The 25,842-nt window shown below is 46.5% G+C and overlaps 1 protein-coding gene across 2 annotated transcripts in view; it reads right to left on the minus strand.

Moving 5' to 3' along the window:
- EVA1C (eva-1 homolog C) overlaps nt 1–25,089 on the minus strand; it is a 112,729-nt gene extending 87,640 nt beyond the window's left edge. For both annotated transcript variants that reach the window (XM_055567689.1, XM_055567688.1), the window contains exon 1: nt 24,570–25,089. In XM_055567689.1, the coding sequence (XP_055423664.1) occupies nt 24,570–24,729 (160 nt within the window). In that variant the 5' untranslated portion in view covers nt 24,730–25,089. The remainder of the gene's footprint in view (nt 1–24,569) is intronic.
- Nucleotides 25,090–25,842: the final 753 nt, after the last annotated feature.

Consider the following 25,842-nt stretch of genomic DNA (forward strand, 5'->3'; position numbering starts at 1 on the left):
AACCCATACCCCTTGTAGTGGAAGCATGGAGTCTTAACCACTGGACCAGGGAAATTGCCCAGAGTGATTTTAACTGCTGTGGTAGAGGAGCACAGAGGGTGTCTGGTGGGAGGGGGGCAGTAATAAGGAACATGTGACTTACCCAAGAAGGAAGCAGGAAGGCTTCCAGATGGGAGGTGGTGCCTGAAGAAAGCACAGGGGGTAGCCAGGTGAAAATGACCTCAGGCAGCAGGGGCCACATGTGCAGGGGCTCAAAGGAAACTTCTAGACCTTTGGCATGGTTGGTGGACAGGGTATGAGGTCAGGAGCGAAGGCTGGAGAAGTTAGCAGGGCTTCCCTAAGGAGTTTGAAGTTAACCTGAAGTCAGATGGGAGCCACTGAAGGTTGAAGGCAGGCAAGTGATGCTGGTCAGATTTGCAATTCCGAGAAATCCTGAATCTAGCAGTCCATGTTGGAGGGACTGGAGAGACCCAGGAAGAAATTTGGGTGACCGCCATCCTATGGGGGGCCAGGATGAAGGCCTGAGCTAAGACAGTGGCAGGGGGACAGGGTCAGAGGGATGGAGATCAGAGTCTACAGCACCAGTGTGTGATCTGAGCTGGTGCACAGAGCTAGCTCCATACTCAGAAGGGCCAGGCTCTTGGTTTAATGCTCTGCTGTGACCACCTTGACAGTCTTAATAATTTAATCCTTGAACATGTGTTTTGTAAATGAAGCCCATGTTCAAGAGGCCATGAGCATGGAGAGGAGACGCCCACAGTCCCTTGCCATCACAGTATCATAAAGTGTTTGAGATGTCCTGAGCGGAGAATTCCACAGAAGTGAAATTCCACCAGCAAAACTCAGAGTGAGCATCAGGAAAGCATGCTGCGTCTCCAGCTGGGTAGGCAGACACGCTGACAGCACCACACTCTCTTTTAGAACAGGAATGTGCTTTCAATGAGGGAAGCTGGCAGGGGCATCGTAGGAAATCCAGACAACCCAGAAACCCAGCATATCTTCTTATTCTTGTTAGTGCCATGCATTAGCCAGATACTCATGCTACAAATGATGCCATAGAAGGAAAGGGAAAGACAGAGATTCCCACAGCTTCTGTTCCTTTCAACCACTGCTTACATATCAGTAAGACAAAGTAGAGAGCGGTATACACACAAATGGACAGTATATACACAAAACAAGAATGCATCATTTCTGTAATTCCATACACCTATTCGATGTTCTTATATTTGTATCTAAAACTAGCGTCGCCTAATATGAAGATGATGATAAAATCCATGCTCCTAATTTAAAGGGTCCACTTTTTTTCACTTAGAACAACATTGAAGAGCAAATAAACACAGTGATAAGAAAGCTCTGAATATTACTACGTTTAACAGCTCTTCCTCCTTGATTTCTGGACAAGGAGCTCCCATTTTCACTTTGCACCGGGGCCTGCCGATTATGTAGCTGGTGGAAACTGAAATGACAGTGATTTAGCACTAGAATTGGATGGGGATGAGGTACATAGAAACAAGAGAGACTAAGGGATCCCTCCTGGGTTCTGAACCGGGGGGCCATCCTCCTGGGAAATTCAGCATTGAAAGTAGGGTCTGTGATTCCATTCTGAGTGCCCGTGGGGTGTCCCAGCAGAGTGTCTGGAGTCAGAAGCTCTGGAGAGGGACCTGGGAGGAGGGAAACCAGGAAGCGATCTGCAAACCCGAGGGGACGGCTAGTGTGAGAACTGCGGGCAGAGGCACTGGGGGTGCAGACCTTGAGGAGATGGGAGGACAGAGAAGACCCTTTAGGGAAGACGGAGAGGGAGGGAAGACAGGAAGGAAGGAGGAAGAGGCCCAGCATGGCTGCCAAGGAGATGCGAGAAGTAACACAACAGCCAGAGGCGGGTATCACGGGGCTGAGGAAAGCGGGTGTTACCAGCTCTGGGGACCTTGAGGAAAACGGTCCAACCTCTCGGAGCCTCAGATGGGCACCTATAAAATGAAGGAACAGTAATGACACATCTCAGGGGACCGTTGTCAAGATTAACTGAGGTATTATGTGTGTAGGGCTCAGAACTCTCCTGCATGCATTTCTCGTGGCTTCTGTAACAAGGTACCATAGACTGGCGGCTGAGAAGAACAGAAATGTATTGCCTCACAGTTCTGGAGGCCGGAAGTCCAAAATCAAGGGGTGGATGGGGCCACACTCCCTCTGAGAGCTCTAGGGAAGGCTGTATTCCAGGCCTCTACCCCAGCTCTGGTTGTTTCCTGGCTTGTGGCAGCATAACTCTGATCCTCATGTGGCCTTCTTGCCCTGTGTCTCTGTGTCCAAACCTCCCCTATTTATAAGAACACTTATCAAATATTGGCTCTTCACATCAGGTGGCCAAAGTATTGGAGCTTCAGCAACAGTCCTTCTAATGAATATTCAGGGTTGATTTCCTTTAGGATTGACTGGTTTGATCTCCTTGCAGTCCACCGGACTCTCGAGAGTCTTTTCCAGCAGCACAGTTCAAAAGCAACAATTCTTTGGTGCTCAGCCATCTTTATGGGCCAACTCTCACATCCATACAGAGGGGAAAGAAAACTTATAATTCTAACTGTTGGATTAGGCATCATTGTATAACAACCTCATTACTTCTGTAAAGACTTCGGTAAAGATTACTTCTGTAAAGACTCTATCTCCAAATAAGGGCACAGGTACCACGTAAAGACTCTAGTAGCTTTTCAGGGGGGGACATCCAGAGTCAGCTGAGGATAAACATTTATCTTTATTATCATTACCTTCTTTAGTTGCTGTTTGGTTCAAAGGTATGAGGAAGTGACCCAGGGACAACGTGAGTTTGGGGAACTCAAATTTGTTGTGGCCACCATCTCCATGACAACATGACGTTTCCCCAACAGCCCAGGTGAAGGTAAACATATGAAGTAAGGAGAGAGAACAAAGAAAAGGGAATGACGTATTCTGATAACGAGCCAAAGACAAGCATGAGCAGAAATCGCGACAGCAGCTCAAGAGAGAAGCTGCTTGCTGCCCAGCGAGGCTTGGTATACCAGATGGCCAGAAATAAATACCATCCCTTCCCTAACTCAGTCAATAATATATGGTTCCCTACATGCACACAGAAGGAAAACCAAGTTTTGATCATTTATTAAATAACAGGCTTCGTCTGTGGAGTCACAAGGTCTTCTGAGCCAAAAGCAAAATGGATGCATTCCACCAACTGAAGTTCTAGTGTTCTTTGAAGTGGTAAGAACCACAACTGATCTGGAGATAAGCAGTAATTAATAAACAGGTTGAGTTGCCAGAAGTGGCAAACTGGTCAACATCTTAACAGGAATTATGTCTGGGGCTAAACTGGAAGCCATCAATCTCAAAGGAAAAAACAGATGGATCTGTGAGGTGCATCAAACCTCAGAAACAGACAGTTGCTCTGTTTTAGATGGAGGATTGAAAAGGAACATTTTAGTCCTCACCAAAGGCACAGGTAAGCAGAGGCTCTCTTCCTTGCCTCCCTCCCTAATCTGAAGTTCCTTCCAGAACAAATGCTCTCCTGTCACTTCATCCCAACACCAGGAGCAACATTGGCAGTGCCTTTCCTGGACTAGTTCCCTTTGCCAAAGCTCCAGGTTCTAGAACCTTTTTCCTTTCCCTTCTGTACTGATGTGAGAGTTCAATCATAAAGAAGGCTGAGCACTGAAGAATTGATGCTTTTGAACTGTGACACTAGAGAAGACCCTCCAGAGTCCCTCAGACTGCAAAGAGATCAAACCAGTCACTCCTAAGGAAATCAACCCCAAATATTCATTGGAAGGACTGTGGCTGAAGCTGAAGTTCTAATACTTTGGCCACCTGATGCTCAGAGCCCATTCATTGGAAAAGACCCTGATGCTGGGAAAGACTGAAGGCAGGAGGAGAAGGGGGCAACAGAGAATGAGATGGTTGGATGGCACCACCAACTCGGTGGACATGAGTTTGAGCAAACTCCGGGAGAAAGTGCAGGACAGAGGAGCCTGGCGTGTTACAGTCCATGGGGTCACAAAGAGTTGGGCATAACTGAGTAATGGCACAACAACAACTTCTGCTTTAAGACTTGCTTCTCCTGAGTTCAAGGCCCAAAGAACTTTGCTAGACATATTGCTACCTGCAGTGATTCAATCTGTGTGAGGACGGCTGATGATGGCACCTTTCATCTAAAAATCATCTTCACCAAACATCAAAGTCACTTCAGAGTAACAGGGTTACCAATATCCTATTCCTCACCATGCAATGCACTGAAAAAAACACAGCTTCATTGCTGGAACATCCTGCACAAATACATAAGAAAAAAAAAATCAGACAAATCCAGTCTAAGGGATGCTCTACAAAATGACCATCTCATAATCTTCAAGAATGCCAGTGTCGTGAAAGATACAGACTAGGGAGCAGTTCTAGGTTGCAAGGAGACTAAAGGGACATGATAACTAAAAATAACACATGATCTGGGATCTTCTTGCGCTCCCAAGTACATTTTTGGAACAAATGGTGAAATCTGAATGAGGTCTGTAGATCAGAAAGCAATAGGGTAGCAAGTTCCTATTTTGATCCTGATTTTGATCATTGTTCTTGGTTATGTAAGACAGTGTCCCTGTTCTTAAGGAACACAGGGGAGTACATGGGAGGAAAGGACATCTTATCAGCAACTTAGAAAAGAATAAGGGGAATCTGATAAAATGGAAACACTCAGGGAATCTGGATGAAGACTATAAAGGAAGTCTTTGTACTAATATTACAAATTTTCTGTGTCTGGAAAAATAATAAATACTGAATTAATATATGGGTAGATTTAAGAGTGTGCAATGCTTTCCAGAAAGTCTCAACTGTGACTGAAGGGCAGAACCACCTCAGGAGATTTAAAAATATCAATGCCTAGGTCCCAGCCCAGAAATTCCAATTCAGTTAGCCTGGGAAGGAGCTCCAGACATCAGTATATTTGAAAGAACCCCCAAGGTGATTCTAGCAGAAGGCCCAGGAGAATAATAAAAAGTCAGTTCAGCCCGTGGTATTGCCAGATGAGGGGAGAGCTCTGAGCTAGGGTCTTTCTGAACCCTTCACGTCTGTTCCTTTTGAGGACTGATCCTGAGATCCAGCACAGAGACCCCAAACAGGAACAGAGTCCTCCTAGGTCCAGTCTTGGTCCTGTATTTAATAAGTTGAGAGACCTCATGGCAAATTCCAGCCTGGGTTCTCTCTGCTGTGGGCTGAGGTTAACAGAGAGCAGCTTCCAGGAGAAATGAGGTTCCAAGAGGAGGATACATCTCTGAGCTCTGATGCCCTGATGCAGTGGGTGTGCAGAGGACAGCCTGACATCCTCGTGGCAGAAAGAGATGAAGACGATTAGGGCTGATCAACTTCTGGTACTGCTGGGAGGTTCTGCCACAGTTGGGTGACTGCTGGCAGCCCTCTCTCCCTTCCCAAGGACCGAAGTCTAGGATGGTTTTCTGGGGAAGGGGTTGGAAGAAGTAGGAGGACACCCATTATCCCCCACGTGGAAAGCAGGTGAGCTGGGGAGGCCAAGTTCCCAGGGGGGACTAGGGTGGCCGCCTCTGGCCCCTCACAATGCAGCCTGATGGGGCTCTGTAAAAGGAAGGTGTCCTCACTGAGAACTAAGGCGGTGTGCTGATCCCAGACCTCAAAGCTGCCCTGCTGTGGACTTCTAAAACTTCCATGCCCTTCTCAACCTTCTAACACTGCATTGCTTGGAATGGTGGCCCCAGGTCACACGTGGCTACTGAGCCCTTGAGATGAGGCCAGGCTGAGTTGAGATGAGCTGTAAGTTTAAAATACACCCCAGGTTGTCAAGTCCTCATAAGCAAAAGAGAACAAACTATCTCACTAATAATTAATTTTTAAAAGCTTGAAATAAAAATGTAAGCTTTGAAGTCTCATAAAAATATGTTTTAATTAAAATAAAAACTACTGATTAAGGTGGAAAGGATCATACTTTGGGAACACTGGGTTAAATAAAATTTCCTATGAAAATTCATTTCACCTTTTTTACTTTTTCTAGTGTGGCTACCTGAATATTCACTGAAAGGACTGATGTTGAAGCTGAAACTCCAATACTTTGGCCACCTGATGTGAAGAGTCAGCTCATTGGAAAAGACTCTGATGCTGGGGAAAGATTGAAGGCAGGAAGAGAAGAGGATGACAGAGGATGAGATGGTTGGATGGCATCACCAACTTGATGGACATGCATTTGAGCAAACTCTGGGAGATAGTAAAGAACAGGGAAGCCTGGCATGCTGCAGTCCATGGGGTTGCAAAGAGTCAGACACGACTTACCAACTGAACAACAACGAAAGAATATTTAATATTGCCTCCATGGATTACATCATATTTCTATTGGATAGCTCGGTTTCTAAGGTCTGCATATTGTCCTTTCAAAATTTTAATTCCCTGGTGATAATTAAATTAAAATCCAATTGAGGAAGGATTTAGTATGCAGTGGAGTCGGCCCTGGGCCCCGAATGCCCTGCAGTGAGAAATGCTTAGCCGTTTACCCTGGTTCTCAGGCTTCGGTGATTCCAGCAAATTCACTCTTCCCCATAACCTGAGAAAAAGCAGATATGGACAAGTAACGTCCATACCTCACAGTTTGCTGGAATAATAATGATAATGATGTAAATTTACAACCAAGTACTTAGGCCTGCAATTTTAACCCAATTTGTGAGGCTGAATCACTAACATTTGATCTTCTTAAGACTCTCAGTATATCATACTGCTTATATGCTACCTAATAATTTACCTTTGCCACAGAAAGAAAATACATAAGTTGGTAATGAAGATGAATGGTGCATACTCTCAAGAAAGACACTAAGGAAGTAAGTAAAGTAAACAGTCTCTCAGTCGTGTCCGACTCTTTGCGACCCTGTGGACTGTAGCCTACCAGCCTCCTCCATCCATGGGATTCCCCAGGCAAGGATACTGGAGTGGGTTGCCATTTCCTTCTCCAGGGGAGAAGTTACTAGCAGTCTGTTAATGAAAGAAAGGAATGTCTCAAAAATCAGAGAATGGCACCAGGCCCCTCACCCACAAGATGTATTTTGAGATAATCTTGGCACCAGGAGAGTCACCCCGGGCCATAAAACGATTGATTTGAATCTTGTAGAATGGCAGATTCAGTTCAGTTCAGTCGTGTCCGACTCTTTGCGACCCCATGAACCGCAACACACCAGGCCTCCCTGCCCATCACCAACTCCCGGAGTTTACTCAAACTCATGTTCATCAAGTCAGTGATGCCATCCAGCCATCTCATCCTCTGTCATCCCCTTCTCCTCCTGTCCTCAATCTTCCCCAGCATCACAGTCTTTTCCAAGGAGTCAGTTCTTCGCATCAGGTGGCCAAAGTATTGGAGTTTCAGCTTCCACATCTGTCCTTCCAATAAACACCCAGGACTGATTTCCTTTAGGATGGACTGGTTAGACCTCCTTGCAGTCCAAGGAACTCTCGAGAGTCTTCTACAACACCACAGTTCAAAAGCATCAATTCTTCAGTGCTCAGCTTTCTTTATAGTCCAACTCTCACAAGCTCCTCTGTCCATGGGATTGTTCCAGGCAAGAATACTGGAGTGGGTTGCCATTTTCTTCTCCAGGGGATCTTCCTGACTCAGGGATCGACCCCGGGTCTCCCCCGTTGTAGTCTGACAAGGACTGCAGGCACGACGGTGCAGAACATCCTGTTCCGTTTCGCCGAGCGCCACGACCTGATGGTGCCCCTGCCGCACCCGAGCTGCGAGCACCAGTTCTGCCACCCGCGTAACTTCTTGGCACACTTCATGCACGCGGCCACGCGGCCGCTGCATGTGCTAGCCAGCCACCAGCGCTTAGACCGCGGAGCTGCAGCGCCTCATGCCGCCCGGCACCGTCTACGTCACCATCCTGCGCGAGCCGGCCGCCATGTTCAAGTCGCTCTTCAGCGACTACAACCAGTACTCCAAGAAAGACACTAAGGCTGTAGCAAGTCACAGTCCAGAAGGTTCCACAGAAGACTGTAGTTTGAGCTTAGGTCACGTGTCGCTGTCTGACTGCATTCTGAGGATGAAAGGCCCCTCACTTGTGTGAGTATGTGTTTTTAAGTGTGTGTGTGCATGTGCGTTCAGTTACACACACAAGAGCAAATAACTTAGACACTCCCTTTGGCCAGATTTCCTTGCAGTAACAACCTGGGGCCATGGAGAGTCATGGTAGATTTATCTTTGGTTTCCAAAGCTCTTCCAGGGACCAATCTTCTCATCCGTGGTCTGACTCTATCTTGGACCACATATGCAACATGGATGGTGCAGTCCATCTTGTGATGAGGTCTACGTGTTATATTTCCCATTATGGAAAAAATACAAACTTTGAATTCAGTGACTGTCCAGGTGTTTAAGGGAGCTTTCCAGAAACCAAGAAGAAGGAAATAGAGGCTGTTTCGCCAAGGACCGGTGGTGCTGTATGCAGAGCCCAAAAGACTGGTTTGGGTGAAAAGTCACTCCCATAAGGTAGACTGGTGTTTGCAACATCGTAAAAAAATTTTCCCGGCCCAGAAGCTTACAACATACTCAGTATTCACAGTTCAGCTGAATCCAAGGGTTGACTACCATGCTTTGGTTCTTTTTTTAAAAAGCACAGTATATAATGTTTGTTAATATTAACACAGAGACATAGATGATAAACGTGTACTCTATATTAAAATGTTGACGGGATGACAAAAATCACTGTCCAATGTTTACTATCTAGGGAAAGAAACAACCAGGAAAGCACAACCTTGCAAAAAAGCTTTTTTCTGCTTATTTTTAAAATAATTTTATTTATTTATCTTTGGTTGTGCTGGGTCTTCACTGCTATTGCAATGTGTTGGCTTCTTACTTCGGTGGCTTCTCTGGTTGCAGAATGCAGGCTCCAGGGTACTCAGGCTTCGGTGGTCGTGGCACATAGGTTCAGTGGTTGTGGCTCCCGGGCTCTAGAGCACAGGCTCAGCAGCTGCGGCACACGGGCCCAGTGGTTCTGCGGCATGTGGGATCCTCCAAGACCAGGGATTGAAACCTGTCACCTGCATTGGCAGGCAGATTCTCCACCACTAGCTCACTAGAGAAGCCCCTTTTCTGCTTATTTTTACATTTGTACCCAAGACTGATGACGAGCATGGTGCCCAGAAGTACATACCAAGTGCAAGGAGCATTTGGGAAAATCAGTAACGTCTCTATGTCTACATTTTCAAATGTGTACTGATAAAACAGAGACTCACAGACATACAGAACAAACCTATGGTTACCAAAGGGGGAAAGGAGAAGAGAGGGATAAATTCAGAGTTTGAGATTAATAGATATACACTACTATATATAAAAGAGATAAACAGTAAGGACTTACTACAGGGAACTATACTCAGTATCTTGTAATAACCTATAATGGAAAAGAATCTGAAAAAGAATATATACATATATATATATGAATCATTTTGCTGTATACCTGAAATGTTGTAAATCAACTATATTTCAATTAAAAATGAAAAAATAATTTTTAAGTGTATTAAAAAAAAAGAGAAGATAATGTAAGAAGATGCTCCATATATGTGTCTATATATACACACATAAGCCTTCCCCAGTGGCTCAGTGGTAAAGAATCTAGCTGCCAAAGTAGGAGCAGCAGAAGGCTCGGGTTCGATCCCTGGGTCAAGAAGATCCCCTGGAGGAGGGCGTGGCAACCCACTCCAGTATTCTTGCCTGGAGAATCCCGTGGTCAGAGGAGCCTGGTGGGTTACAGTCCATGGGGTCGCAAAGAGTTGGGCATGACTGAAGCGTGCACATAGAGGAAAATAACAAATATAGTCAAATATAATTTTACTTTAATTCTAAGAGGTCATATGCATTTTAGAGACATACTGTATTTGCTTTGCAATGTGATGCCTTTTCATTAAAACGATTTCAAGGGAAGAGGCTTTGATTTCTTAATATGAATGGATTCAGAGAACTCAAGTTCTCTCACACCAAAATGGGCAGAAATGAGAAAAGGGAGCGAAGCCCTCCTGTTGGACAACATTCTTACATCACCCACTTTAAAATTAAATCTGAAACAGAGTTCTGACAGGCCTGCTATTTTCTTCAGTGCCAAGAGGCACACAATAGACCTTTTTTTTGGACAAAGCTCTTAAAATGCCTGGAGATTCAGATGTACTGAGTCACGAAACTGTACAAATACTGCACACCCATTCCCGCCGGTGCCCCTGCCCGCTCTTTTGGAAACAATACTATATTTTCTCTGCGTTTGGCAGAAGGAAAGAAATACTTTAATTAGAGCTGCAACCTGTTTGAAAGACGGGTGGCAGCAACGCAAGCTCTGGCCTGGGCAGCTGTCCTCCGGGCCCGTGGCCCCTGGGCACAGGGGGTAGTTATCATTTCAGAGGAATCCGCTTGATTCTCCTACTCAGTGTGGGCTCGGTAAGTCCCACAACCACTGAAACTGCAAACATGGCCTGATAAGGTGATGACATTCGGCACAGAAGAGTGGACAGGTTCGCCCTGAAGTAGCGCTAGATGATTCACCCATGCAATCAACACTCTCAGATCCATCTTTGAACGAAAGTCTTTATATAACATGCAGTACAGAGAAGGCGTTCTCATGGCAAGAATACTGGAGTGGTTTGCCATTCCCTCCTCCACCGATTCAATGGACGTGAACTTGGGCAAACTCCAAGAGATGGTGAAGGACAGATAGGCCTGGCGTGCTGCAGTCCACGGGTAACAAAGAGTTGGACACAACTTGGTGACTGAACAACAACACATAGAAGAGGACATGACCTTGCATAGAGATATCAGCTCATCTATGTGCTTTCTACCTGTGGGTGCAAAGGTGGGGGCGGGGGTCAGAGAAGGTGCAAGAGGAACAGAAACAGGAACACAGAAGGAGGAAAGTAGGGGAAGGCAGTGGGAGGAACCAAATCTGCTCATGGTTTTCAAGACTTGCTGTCTTCCTTTTAAAAATCAAATTGCTCCCCCGCCCACCCCATGCCCACAACTGCCTTGCTGATGTTGTGAAATAATTGAGAAGTGTTGCAAGGACATCCTTGCAGTGTGAGCGAGCAACTGACTTCAAGTCTCAACACCTCTCCATCTAGAGGGGTATTTTAGATTGATGTTAATGATGCTGAGTATTTGAGCTTGAAATAAGGAGGACAAAAAGGCCAGTTGTTGTTTAGTCAGTAAGTCGTGTTCAGCTTTTTGTGATCCCATAGACTGCAACACGCCAGGCTTCCCTGTCCTCCACTGTCTCCTTCTTTGCTCAAACTCATTTCCATTGAGTTGATGATGCCACCCAACCATCTCATCCTCTGTCACCCACTTCTCTTCCTGCCCTCAATCTTTCCCAGCATCAGGGTGTTTTCCAGTGAGTTGACTGTTCATATCAGGTGGCCAAAGTACTGCAGCTTCAGCATCAGTCCTTCCAGTGAATATTCAGGACTGATTTCCTTTAGGACTGACTGGTTTGATCTCCTTGCTGTCCAAGGGACTCTCAGGAGTCTTCTCCAGCACAATTTGAAAGCATCAATTTTTCAGCACAGGCAAGTTCTGTAAGGAGGTGAGGGTGGAAGGAACATGAATATAAGTCCCCTAGGCGGGAGTGTGAGGACACACAGCTGTGCCTGGATTGCCATGTCCTTGGCTTTGAGGAACTGAGAGTTTTGGGTGGTTGTGTAAGGCAAGCTGGCCCTGAGAAGAGCATCGTGGAGCTGTCTCTAGGTTTTCCACACTCAACTTCAGTGTTTAAAAATATGTCACACCTTCTTGAGATTCCAAACATGTAGAAAATAAAACCATGGCATGTCAGCTGGTCTGGCCCAGTACTCCTCAACCTCAGCGTGAGGACTGAGGACCGGGTCATCCCTGCTGTGGGGCCGCCCCCTGCACTGCAGGCGGTTTAGCAGCATCCCTGGCTTCTACTCACTAGGTGCCAATAGCACCCCCAGTTGTAACGAATTCAATTGCCTCCAGACATTGTCAAATATTCCTCAGGGAACAGTTTTTTCTGGGTTGAGAATCATTGGTTTATTTTACGATTTTATTGCTTATTGAAACATAGTTGATGTACAAGGTTGTGTTAGTTTCAGATGTGCAGCACAGTAATTCCGTGTTTTTGCAGATATAATCCATTACAGGTTATTACAAGATAATGGGTATATTTCCCAGTGAGTGCGTGCATGCATGCACGTGTGCATGTTCAGTCATGTCTGACTCTTGGTGGCCCCATGGACTGCAGCCCACTGTAGCCCACCAGGCTCTTCAGTCCATGGAATTTTCCAGGCAAGAGTACTGGAGTGGGTTGTCATTTCCTTTTCCAGGGGATCTTCCCAACCCAGGGATTGAACCCAGGTCTCCCGCACTGCAGGCAGACGCTTTACTGTCTGAGCCACCAGGGAAGCCCATAATTCCCATTATTACAGAGTAAATGCTTGCTGCTTATCTATTTTATATATCGGAGAAGGCAATGGCACCCCACTCCAGTACTCTTGCCTGGAAAATCCCAGAGACAGGGGAGCCTGTTGGGCTGCTGTCTATGGGGTCGCACAGAGTCGGACATGACTGAAGTGACTTAGTAGCAATCTATCCCTCTCACCTCCTTTCTGAACTTTGGTAACCACTAGCTCATGTCTATGAGTCTGTTTCTGTCCTGTATACATATTCAGTTGTATTATTTTTTCAATTCCACATATAAGTAATACATAGCATTTGTCTTTGTCTTCTTTTGTTAAGCATAATATTGAGAATCACTGGTTTAGACTCAGTGTTAGAACAAGCAAAATCTGTATTGAGTGAAGATAGTTATCTACTCTAAGGACCATGTGGAATCTTTGGTGAAGACTGACAAGCCCTAACAACCTGCCTTGATCAGCCAGAGAGAAACACAGAAGTCGAAGACAAAAGCAGGCCTTTTTCCTCAAAGTGCTAGTTTATGGCTTAGGGATCCATAACACTATTTACACATAACCCTGGGGGAAAAAAATCCTGGGGCCCTTTGTTTTAAAAAAGAAAGAGTCCTTCACACTTAAAGTGAGCTTTGAAGAAGTGAAAACACGGAAGACCACAGGCTCTGTTCTGTAGAATTCACAGCCTGCAGGGCTGACTCCACACAGCAGGTCCTGCAGCATCAGGGCCTCGGAGACCCCTTTCCATCCTGAGGCTGTGGATTGGACAGCCTCAGGATGGCTTTACATCCAGTCTGACTTATTCACAAAGCATTTGGTATGGTTAGCCTTGGGAGGTATGTTTAGCCTCACAAAACAGAGGAAGGTGTTTAAAAACAACTGTCCCTTAATTTTACCATCACATGAACAAAAAAGGCATGTGAGCCTGAACTTGGGTCAGTGTACATTTTTTTTTAATAGAAAGGAGACTCTAATCTTATACACTCCCTTAAGCATATCCCTCAAAAGCTGTACAAATTAGCCTTCTAGATAAGATCATGCGTTCTCATCCCCACCTGTCTCCTGGTGAACAAACAGAGAACAGAAAGGGCTCCCTGACCCATGTCTCTCTCGTTCCAGAGTACAGTACTATGATTGATTTATGATTTCTAAGCCTGAGAACTTTGGAAGCCGCCAAACATGAAAAGAGTGAAAAGTCTTCTAAGTCAAGAGAAGAAAGGGAAGGTCTTGGTAGCAGAGCACCCTTCTCAGGCTCTGAAACACTACTCTGAAAGCTGTCACGAGTATGCATCGCTTGGGCCCTTGCAGACAAAAAGGGTTATTTTATCCAGATTATTCCCCCACATTGCAGGGGAAAAGGGACTCATTTGTAATCATCAAAGGAATGCTGACAGACTTGAAACGGGATTACATTCTATTATCCTCATCCGAATTAAAGATTTGTTTTGGAGATCTTTCTTAGGTTTCTTCCTCCTTGCTCCTCCAACTCCAAATGAAGTGATTTGTATTCGTGGGACATCTGAGGCAGACATGAAATCAGACGGTTTGCAAACACACATTTCAGATTCAGTGGCCTGAGTTTTGAATTTTAATGTGGCCTGCTTCTGTGTGTGTGTGGAAAACTAGGCTCTTAGGTTGAGAGTAACACCAATCATCACTTCACTTCATTCCCTAACTAGTTAATGCAGGAGACATTCAACATCAGGAACCTGAGTGAACAAGGGATATAGATGTCCAGAAATGCAAGTGTGGAAGTGGAAAATCAACCCATGGACAGTGTTGTCTGGTAGGTCTATGGATACGCTCATTATTGTTATTATTCAGTTGCTAAGTCATGTCCAACTCTTTGTGACCCCATAGGATGGATATGCTACTAATCCCTCAATTCCAAGCTCTGTGGTTTGGGTACCATTTGAAGAACGTAACTGGCCAAATCTATTCTTCATCCCTCAAACTGCTTTGTGATGAGTGCCCATGAAACCACTGAGAAGGGAGCCTCCCTGGGACAGACTGACTCTTTAGAGCAGGCCTATATGATACTTAGCATAGCATCTGAGACCCAAAAGACTTGAGAACATTTCCTGTTCCTTCAGACAGACCTTCCATTATATAATCACAATGGAACTGATGCCCACTGGGAAGAAGTCTTGGGTAACTCAGGTTGAAAGCCATAAGTCAGTGGAAGAGTTCAACTGGGTCAAAAAGTTCAACAAGACAAAAAGCTATGTCTTAATCTTAGCTGATGAAAGAACAAGACATCTTAGAGAAAATCTCAAGGCAAGGAGATGACACTCTCTAAGCAGGAAAGAGCAAAGAATATAGGTAAAGTACATTAGAAGCTGTACCATTTCTTTGCTCGTCATGTCTTTATACCACAAGCCTTCTTTCTAGACTTACTGTTCTTCAGGAAGTATATCCTCTAGTAGTTCTTTCAGTAAGGATTTATTAGTGGTAAACATGTCCTTATTTCACACTCACTCTTGCAGATAGTTTAGCTGGTTATATAGCTCTGCACTGACAGTTTTTTTCCCCAGAACCTGGAAAATATTTCACTGGTTTCTGACTCTCATTGTCATGGCAAAGCCCTTCCAAATGAAAAACTTTCCATCTGATTGTTTTAAGACCATCACTTTGTTTTATTATTTTGTAGTTTTAGTATGATAGACATAAATTTATTTTGCTTGGGATGCTTGAATCTGAATCATTCATCAAGTCTTCAAAATTGACTCTAAGATATTATCACTTTGAGAGTTGTCTCTCCCTCATTTTTCCTATTCTCTCTTTCTAGAATACTGGTCACCTGTGTGTTGAATCTTCATTCCATTTTCCATATCTTATAAGGTTTTCTTTTCATGTCTTTATCTCTTTTACTGCATTCTGGATAATTTTCCTAGCTTTATTTTCCAGTTCACTATTTCTCTCTTCAACTACATTAATCTATCCATCAAGCCTTGAACCTCAGTGAATATATTTTTTCATGTTAGTTGATATATTTGATTCTATTAAAAAAAAATAGGCCTGCTCATTCTTGATAGCATTTCATTCCTTCTTCTTCTGGAGTCTTTTATTTCTTTTTGTGTTTTATATTCCCTGTTATTTATTAAACACTCTGTGGTTTTGGTGCTGGCTGTTGTTCATTCAGTGCATTTTCAACTGCGTGTTCACAATCAGCAGAATTTAATCTACCAGAATCTTGTGGGGCCTGCATTGATGTTGCTATACAGGGAATATTTGTGGGTTTTTTCCAGGTACCCTGGGGCAACTTTTTGAGTTTCTTAGCTTGGGTTTCCTGGTAAAGGCAATGTGAATTCAAACCCCAGATTCTTGCAAAGGTAAGTGTGTGGTTACATAGTTTCAACAAAGATTATTTTTTCCTCTAATCCTGAGCCTCTTGAGAAACAACAGTTAGAACTGGACATGGAACAACAGACTGGTTCCAAATAGGAAAAGGAGTCCATCAAGGCTGTATATTGTCACCCTGCTTATTTAACTTATATGCAGAGTACATCATGAGAAACACTGGGCTGGAAGAAGCACAAGCTGGAATCAAGATTGCCGGGAGAAATATCAATAACCTCAGATTTGCAGATGACATCACCCTTATGGAAGAAAGTGAAGAGGAATTAAAAAGCCTCTTGATGAAAGTGAAAGTGGAGAGTGAAAAAGTTGGCTTAAAGCTTAACATTCAGAAAACTAAGATCATGGCATCTGGGCCCATCACTTCATGGGAAATCGATGGGGAAACAGTGGAAACAGTGTCAGACTTTATTTTGGGGGGCTCCAAAAATCACTGCAGATGGTGATTGTAGCCATGAAATTAACAGACGCTTACTCCTTGGAAGGACAGTTATGACCAACCTAGACAGCATATTAAAAAGCAGAGACATTACTTTGCCAAAAAAGGTCCGTCTAGTCAAGGCTATGGTTTTTCCAGTGGTCATGTATGGATGTGAGAGTTGGACTGTGAAGAAAGCTGAGCGCTGAAGAATTGATGCTTTTGAACTGTGGTGTTGGAGAGGACTCTTGAGAGTCCCTTGGACTGCAAGGAGATCCAACCAGTTCATGCTAAAGGAGATTAGTCCTGGATGTTCATTGGAAGGACTGATGCTGAAGCTGAAACTCCAATACTTTGGCCACCTTATGCGAAGAGTTGACTCACTGGAAAAGACCCCGATGCTGGGAAGGATTTGGGGCAGAAGGAGAAGGGGACGACAGAGGATGAGATGGCTGGATGGCATCACCGACTTGATGGACATGAGTCTGAGTAAACTCCAGGAGTTGGTGATGGACAGGGAGGCCTGGCGTGCTGTGATTCATGGGGTTGCAAAGAGTCGAACATGACTGAGTGACTGAACTGAACTGAACTGAATCCTGAGCCCAAGCTGAGATGTTCCCTTGTCATCTTTCTTTGCAAGAATGCTGATTTGTTTCTCACGCACCTTTTTATGAGTGTTTAGCCCTTCCAGGCCCTGGCCTTATAAGGAGATCTTTATTCCAATTCCTCACTTGACATTGGTCTAACGCCGTGTCTCTTGCCCTCATGTACCCAGTAAATTCTGACTATAAAATGCATCAAAGGCCCCAGTGTAGCCACAGAGTCAGAACCAGCTACTTCTTCAGTTCTCTGGTCTCTCTTCATTGTGTTCCCTGGCTACTCCTTGTGTTTCTCCACTCACCCAAGCATTTAAAGGATGTTTGCTATATTTTATTTAGCAGCTTTAGATGTTTTGTTGGGGAAATACTTTCAGAACACCAGTTCCACCATGTTTCCAAGAAATGAATTATAGACCCTATTTCATAATCAGTTATTTGGGGCTGGATGGTGCTATCTCTTGATGCAACGTGGAATGGACAATACCTTTAAGTCCCGGAAAGATTTGGATCTGATATATTAAGAGATAAACATAAGAAGTGACATTGTTTTAACCAACTTATAATTGATTTGCTTTAGTATTAGAGAAGCTGCCTGCATTCAAATCTCCAAAAGTTACATAAGCTCTCTGGCTACTATTTCTTCAACTTACAGAGAAATTTCCTTCATAGGGTTGTGTGGATTAAACGAGTTAATAAACATGAAGTTTTTAAAACACTGTGTGGCATAAAGTGCTTTATGTATGTGATACATTATAATATTTTTAGCTAACTTCTCTTACTTGTGCTAAGAAAACCAAGTAAAGAATTTGCCCCTTATGTTGGGTCAGAGTTTAACCTGAGGTAGTGCACACATAGGGGCCAGGGAAGGAGTAGCAGAATTAGAGGCCTCAAGGGGAAAGAGGGGCTTCCCGGGTGGCTCAGTGATAAAGAATCCGGCTGCCAATGCAGGAGACACAGGTTTAATCCCTGGGTCAGGAAGAGGAAATGGCAACCCACTCCAGTATTCTTGCCTGGAAAATCCCATAGACAGAGGAGCGTGGCAGGCTATAGTCCATGGGATCACAAAGAGTCGGACACAACTGAGCATGCACCCAAGGGGAAAGAAAGAAGCTCAAAGAAAACAGTTTAGAATCACCTGGTCAGCCACCCTCCCATCTGAGAGACTCCTCCCAGTGCTAAAACCTAGGTGACTCTAGGACGGATGTTATCCAGGGAAGCTAGTGCATTCTAGAAATATACAGACACACCAGCCTCATTAAAGTGTCATGAAAGTCCAGAGTGCCTCACCCAATGCATCCACATTCATTACTTAGCTTGAATGACAAGAGTATGGATTTTTGAAACGAGATAATTACTGAATTATTACATTCTTCCTCTAAATTTTACTGGCAGTTGTGGGAACTGGCGCGGTGGGCAAGGAGGCGATAGGGCTGGGCCACAGGGGAGCAGCTGCTGTTTCAATATTATTGCCCCCAAAGTGGTGCCTTTTCAAGAATTTTGCAAGTGCTGTCAGGATGGCTGAAAATACTAGTGGTCTCAAAAAGTTTTAAATCATGAGCCCCAACAGCAAAAACATTTTGAGAACACATCTCTAATATTGCATTTAGAAATTGTGTAATGAATCAACTATATTTCAATAAAATAAAATTTTAAAAAGAAATGATGAACTGTTGTACTGTCAAGTTGCATGTTTTTGTTTGTTTTGTTAGCCATGCTGAATAGCTAACAGGATCTTACTTCCCTGACCAGGGATGGAACCCAGGCCATGGCAGCAAAAGTGCCAAATCCTAACCACTGGACTGTCAGGAAACTCCCTCAATCTGTATGTTAATTAGAAGCAAGACAGAGCTTCTTTTTTCAAGATAGAAATGAATAGAAAAGGAGTTCTAACATCTTTCTACTATACCCACTGATTGCCTTGTGCCCACATCTACTGTGGATCAACAATGCTGAGAAGATGTTGAAGGAAGAAATGAGAAAAGGTCAGTCTACTCAGAGGACAATTGAAATCGCTATGATGAGTCCAGTTCAGTTCAGTTCAGTCGCTCAGTCATGTCTGACTCTCTGTGACCCCATGGACCTCAGCACGCCAGGCCTCCCTGTCCATCACCAGCTCCCAGAGTTCACCCAAATGGAGAACTATCTAAAAAGGTCAGAGAAATTGAGGCATTTTTCTCTGGCTTTGCCCGCCACTCAGCACCCACACAGGCCAAGTCCTCCAGCCCGGCCCCACCCCTGAACCCGTGTTAGGGTCTGCCTCTGCTTCCGAGCTGGGGGTCTCTGGCAAGTTAACCAAGCCCTCTGAGGCTGGGAAAAAGTGAGATTTCTACTTAACTCAGAAGGTTGCTATGAGGATGAAGTCAGATAACGCTATGCTCAACTAATTTTCACTCCTTTCTTTTCTCTTCCTCCCTCGAAACTACTGCTAGGCTGCCTTTTCCAATAAAGCGCCTGGGAGACCAAAGCCATCAATTACGGGACCACTCGCCTGCCCAGACTCCTCTTCTTGGCTACAGAAAGAGCCGTCAGAACACTTTTTGAATGTAGTTATTTTCCATGGAAACAGGCTAGAGCTCTGAGATGCTTACTTTTCATCCGTCTTCTTCTATGACAGCCGGACAACTCCTTTAGACATCTGCTTTGTTTTCCTTTGGTGATGAGCTGACTTTTGGCTCCATCAAAGTTTTGAAAGTGAAGACAATCCCAATTAAAGTATGATATGACCAAGGGATGATAAAAGGCAGACCTGTGTGACCTGCACGTCTGTGTAAGTTTGTGCATACCTGTGTGCTGGGACACAGTGGTAGACTGAGAGCAGGGAACATACATCCTGGTCTCCCTGGCAATGAGCCCTGGGGCGGGGGGTGGGGGAAGTGGGACCCAGTCACACCCATGTACCCCTGGATGAACTGTGCATGGTTCATCCCTGCCCTCTGACATGGGCAGCAGTGGTCCTCCACTCTGGCTGCACTCTAGAATTGCCGGGGGCTTTGAAAAAGAGATCCATGCCTGGATCTCCCAGATGAATTTCATCAGAAGCCCTGGGTTGCTGCTAGAGCATCCACATATTTGTTTAGACTCTAGGGATGTTAGTGTGTCAGCCAGGGTTGAGACCCACTGTTTCTCTAAGCATAAAAGGAAGGTTCAACCTCTTCTAAACGGACCACTCCATCAAGACAGAGTTCCCACTCCAAGGATCCCAACCAATGGAAAAACCATTTTTCTATTTTCTGAAATTCTTTTTTTTTTTTTTAATTTGGCTGCACTGGGTCTTCACTGTTGCTTGTGGGCGTTCTCTAGTTGCAGGGGTTACTCTCTATTTGCGGAGCTTGGACTTCTCATTGTAATGGCTTCTCGTTGCAGAGCACAGGCTCTAAGGGAAGCAGGTCTCAGTAATTGCAGCTGGAGAGTTCTAGAGCACAGGCTGAGTAGTTGGTGGTGCATGAGCTTAGTTACCCCAAAGCATGTGGAATCTTCCCAGATCAAGAATCGAACCTGCATTCCCTGCATTGGCAGGCGGACTCCTAACCATTGGACCACCAGGGAAGTCTTACATTCTGAAATTCTTGACCAGTGAAATAAGGAGTTAGGGTCAGGCTTATTTGCTAGGCTGCAAATGATCTGATAACAAGCCCCACATCTTGTCTTACCCACTTAGGCTACTGATGGAGGCAGGCAGGGTAGGACACCAGCCTGGAGACCCCCTTTGATCATGCAATGACCTTTCTTTGCGGTCTGGGGACGTCTGGGAACAAAGAAGGCCTTAAAAGCTGCCCCACTCTCCTTGTTTCTCACTTCCTTTCTGTTTCCCACATTTACCATTCCATGCCCGAGGGTAAAACCAAATGTGTCAACATATGATCATGACTCTCTTTGTCACAAGTCAGGAGTTTTCTAGGAATCCAAGTGGGAACATGATTAATTTTCCATCTGTTCCTTCCCTCCCTCATCAGTCCATCAATCACTTTGAGCATCTTTGAGAAGAAAGAAAAGAAAAGAAAAAAAAACAGAAGAGGGAGAAAAGGAAAGAGTAGAGAGAGAAGACCGTACCTGCTCTCTGCAGGGAATAAAACCATCAACAATATATAGATAAATAAACAAGATGGGACGTCCCTGGTGGTCCAGTAGTTAAGAATCTGCCTTGCAATGCAAGGTTCAACCCCTGGTCAGGGAACTACTGATAGGATCCCACGTGTCTCAGAGCAATGAAGCCCATATGCCACAACCTGAGAGTCAACGAAGCCCAAATGCCACAACTCGAGAGTCAACGAAGCCCAAATGCCACAACTCGAGAGTCAACGAAGCCCAAATGCCACAACTCGAGAGTCAACGAAGCCCAAATGCCACAACTCGAGAGTCAACGAAGCCCAAATGCCACAACTCAAGAGTCCAAGCGCCACAACAAGGAGCCCATGTGCCAAAACTAAGATCTGACACAGCCAAGTAAGTAAATATTATTTTTTAAAAAACAAATAAGACGACACGGCAAACTAAGTTCAGAGACACACCAAAACATCACTCTTGAAAGCCAGACCACATGTAGAAAGGATCTTTAGGATCTTTTTAATCATTGGAACCAAAATGGCACCCCTCCCTCCCCTCTGCCCTCATCCTGCCTTGTTCTTTGAACAAAGATGATGCTGACATTGTATTTCTATATATGAAAAAACATATATATATCAATGATCAGTTTGGACCTCTCTGGCTAAATCCTGAAGTTGGGAATGCAGTCAAAAGAACAGAACGCTATCCCAAAGAGGAAAATGGATGAAAGCCAAGCGCATTTTGAGTTTGGGATTAAGGATCAGAGGCACTAATTTTGCATGAACTGTTCTTGCCTTCCTGGGATGTGTTTTTAATGCAGTGATGATAGTCTTCCAGTGGCCGCTGGCAGCATCTCAATGTCTTCAGGGAGGAGAGGGAAGGGGGTGTTTAGGGAGCCTGTTTCCTAGCAGGCTTGGAGGTGATTAGCACAAGTCACGAGCATGAAGGGGGAGGAGAGGAGGCCCTGATGCAGCCTCTGGCTTATTAAGAGTGAGATCTGATGCTGGAATCCCCGGGGCAAAAAAACCAATGACCCAGGAAAACTACACCAGCTGACAGCCTCAGGGAAAAAAAAAAAAGCTCAAGGAAGAGTTGCAAAGAAGAGAAAGGCTTAAGTAACTTTCCAAAACTCTGTGCTGCTAATCTCCCAGGAGGCCCAATACTGTACAGACAAAGGTTAGGACCCCTTTCATTTCAGCACTTTCTTTCACCTGGATTCACCATCCTCCTTCCATCCCCTTCTTCACGAAGACTGAAAGGGTCCCAAGTTCCCTCCACCCTCCATCTGTCTGGATTTTTGATGTTTCCTTGTTTAGAAAAACAAGCAAGCAAAGACATCAAATGCTGTTCTCCAGTGCTCAGCTATTGCTTCAGGCTCCGAAGGGGAGGGTCCACTGTCTCTTTTCAGGCACTGGTTTCTACACACCCCTCTAAGTTCAGGAACAGGATCTCTTGTTCCCAGGAAGGCAGGAATCAGGCTTTGAGGCCACAGAGGTGGGAGTTGGGGAGGGGGGCATGTGTGTGTCTGTGTCTATGTGGGTGTATGTGTTGGAGTCACATGACCAGGATCCACTGTGTCAACTAAAGCTTTCAACTGAACCCTCAGACTGTCATCTTTGGAGCTTAGGAATTTTCTTGGATGGTGTATGTCATGTGGTTGGGGGGGGGGGTCCCTAAAGGTTCATTAAGTTTCAAGTCAAATGAATCAATTTTGGAAGACATTACCTTTCTCCCTGAGCCTTTTCTAATATTTCCCTAAAGCCATACAAGCTAGAATTTAGATCTAAATGTGAGTGTGTCTGTGGTTTCAGACAAGGTTCTTTTCCTTTTCTTCTCCCCAAAAGGCTCCCAGACACTTTCTCCCTGGTCTTCAGATCTCTAAAGAGCAAGGTTGGCCAGAGAAAACATGGGGGTTGCCGGGCAATGTCACCATCAACCGAATATTGGCTCAGGGAGTCTCAACCCCTGGAATGTAGGTTCCCACTAAAAGCACAAGAAAATTTCTTTTATCATTTAATCATTTAGAGAAATATGTATGAAAACATCCACTTCCAAGTTTACAGCATCTCTGTTTGACAGCTCAAGTTCACCCTCTGAAACAGTTGTTACCTTCAGACAGTTCCAAACTTGGGTGGTAACCTATAGACTGCTTCAAGGATTGCAACCGCTTCACTAAAGAAACAAGCTCTAAGTGCCTGTAGTCTGTGAGAACAATCTAATGGTTACACCGCAACGGCACCTAAAGCAATATTTGTTCAGTTACAGTGATGTCACGCTGTAGAAAGGCTTGTTGGCTTTCTGTTCTTTGCTCAACAATATTCTCAGCCTGCCGGTGGCTGAATTCAGACTGCTTTCCATAGCTTAAATCAGCAAAGACAGAACTTTTCTAGCAGCCAAGAAAGTTCTATTACCAAAAAAAAAAAAGTCAATAGCACTTGAAATTCAGCATTTTTTCCCAGCACATTTACCACAGCGCTCTGACCCTTGGTCTTAAGGACCTCAGTTTCCTTGCCAAATAGGCATGTCTTGGCTTCCTTTGCGAGGTAGAAACACTGCCTTGATATTAAATATTCAAAGCAAAGAACCTCTGACCCGAGGGCTCTCAGCTAACAATGACATTCTCTGTAAGTAAACTAGAAACCCAACTCAGCTTCTGGTTTGCCAGTGTCCCTTGCCATGTACTAGCGTATTGCACAAACAGGGTCTGAGGAAGGAGCCTTGTTGACTGTGATTACACCGCAAAAGACCTTCAAGGCAGAGATGCGGGAAGCCTGGCGTTGACAGGAGATGCGGGAGAAGGCAAAGAATGGGACTCAGCTGCTTCCGGGGCTGGGCAGGGGCGAGGAAAGGGTGAAGGGCCACCAGCCTCGCCAGACGGAGACCCAGGTCTGATCCACCTTTGCAAGGACGTCTGGTTACTCTCAGCAAGCACAAAGGTAATTTAAGAATGCTGTCCCTCTAGCCCCATCAATTCAGAAACCTCTCTCCCTTTGTGGTGCCCCACCTACAACCCCAGAACTATCTGAGATCGGCTCAGTCTCCCCCCCCAAAAAAGCCTCATCGGTTACTGGGAGGGGAAGTCTTTATTCTTTTCTTTTTTTAAGGCGATGGGGGCTGGAAGGGACCAACTCTGGTGCCTTTTGGCGGTAAAGTCTTACCCCTGAGTCTCCTCTCTCTGTACTGCAAGCTTCTACTCACCTCTCATGGCATTTCCACCGGACCTTCCACCTCCCCACCCCCGGGTTTCCCTCAGGTCTGTTGGCAAAGACTTAAGGTCAAATGTCTCCTGGACTGGTTTCCTTACGTGGGCACCCGCGAGGTCGGCTGGGGCACACCCAAACTGCGCTTAAAGCAAACCAGGTACAACGCAGACCACAACACGTGTACCAACAGCGCTGAGCTCGGTGCACAGAACTCAGCGTAAGGTGCTTTAAACCGATACGCATCCTTCGGAGTCTGGTCCCTGACCCTGGGATACTGACGAGGTCAACTCATCGGGAGACAAACTCCAAATTCTACCCACCCTTCTTTCTTGGGGGACCCCCTCTGCCGGCATCCCACATGCAGCTACTTATATGCGAAGAGTTCGCATCAGGCAAGAAAAAGTTAGGGCTCCTAGCTCGCCCTAACTTTCAAGCAACCCGGCCTTGCCCCCTCGGGCGCCGGCCCCCAACCGAGGGCTCACCTTAGCGCCCCGCGGCGCCGGGGGGCGCTCAGCGAGGGAGGTCGCTTCTTACCGGAGAAGTCCGTGAGCGCCGCGATCTCTCTGGAGCAAACCAGGACGGTGCAGTAGAAGAGACGCAGGAGCTGCCCGGGAGGCTCTACCTGCCTGCGGAGGCCGGGATGCTGCGCGGGTTGCGGGGCGGACGGTGGGCGCGCATGGCCGGGCAGCAGCATGATGTGCCGCGCGACGGAGCGCGGGCGCGGGCCCGGGGCGCACGGGGGATCCGGGACGGAGGGCGGCGTCACATGGCAGGAAGAGTCGGTAGCCGACGTCTCCGCGGCCCCCTGCCACCTCCCGGCCCAGGCTGCCAGCGCCTCCTCCCCGCCGCGGGCGAGCACCGGCTCCCCAGCGAAGAGGGGGGCGGAGACCTGGGGCGGGGCGAGGAGCCCCGGGAAGGATCCGCGTAGTTTCCCCGAGAGGAAATCTCTGCTGCGGGCCGCGCAGGAGGAAACGAGGGCGGGGGGCGAAGGGAAAGTGTAGCCCCTCCGCGCCCCCGAGGCTGCCGGAGGCCGGGGCCCTGGCGCGCTGCCCGCCGCGGAGGGCGCCCCCAACAGCGCACGACTGGAGTGCCTTGCACACCCCGGGTCCCCTCCCCCCTGAGACCGCCCGGCACCCCCGGCCAGGCCCGCGCTGGCCCCGTGCCAGCCTCGCCCTGGCCGCCGGAGGAGCGCCCGTGACGCACTTTGGAGCCAGCGCCGCGCGCTGAGCCAGGGAGCCCCGGGGCGGGGCCGAGGCCGGGGTGGGGGCCTCGGGAAGGTGGGGTCCGGGAGGTGTGGGACCGCAGCACTGACGTCTTTGGCGACCGGCCGCGCTCCACGTGCAGAGTCACCAAGCACGCACTGTTATCCCCATTTCACAGCAGAGGAGACTAAGACCCCGGAGCCTTGGCGATCGCCAAAGCTGACGCAGCCCTGACGGGAACCGTCGCGGGGCGGAGGTGGGGGCGGAAAGGGGAGGCATTGTGCTCCAAACGGATCACATGGTCCAGAACAGGTTTCTTTTAGCTGCCTACTTTTCCTGTGGGTACTGGGAGTCGGCTGCGCTCAGGATCTGACACTGGGCCGGCCCAGACTGCGGCCGAAAGCTAATAAACGGGCTTTGTTTTAAAATGGGGCCACAGCATCTTTCTGAACCTCTCGATGACGCGCGGGGTAACCTACGTTTGGACGCCCTGCCAGTGGGCGAGGAGCGGATTTTAGCACCACCTGGGCTCGGGGGACACCGAGGACAAGGGCACGGGGGCTCCGTGGATGCGCGCCGGGTGCCGTACCTGGGGGTCCATGGAC

The sequence above is a fragment of the Bubalus kerabau genome, chromosome 2 (genome assembly GCF_029407905.1).
Source record: "Bubalus kerabau isolate K-KA32 ecotype Philippines breed swamp buffalo chromosome 2, PCC_UOA_SB_1v2, whole genome shotgun sequence".
Taxonomy (NCBI): domain Eukaryota; kingdom Metazoa; phylum Chordata; class Mammalia; order Artiodactyla; family Bovidae; genus Bubalus; species Bubalus kerabau.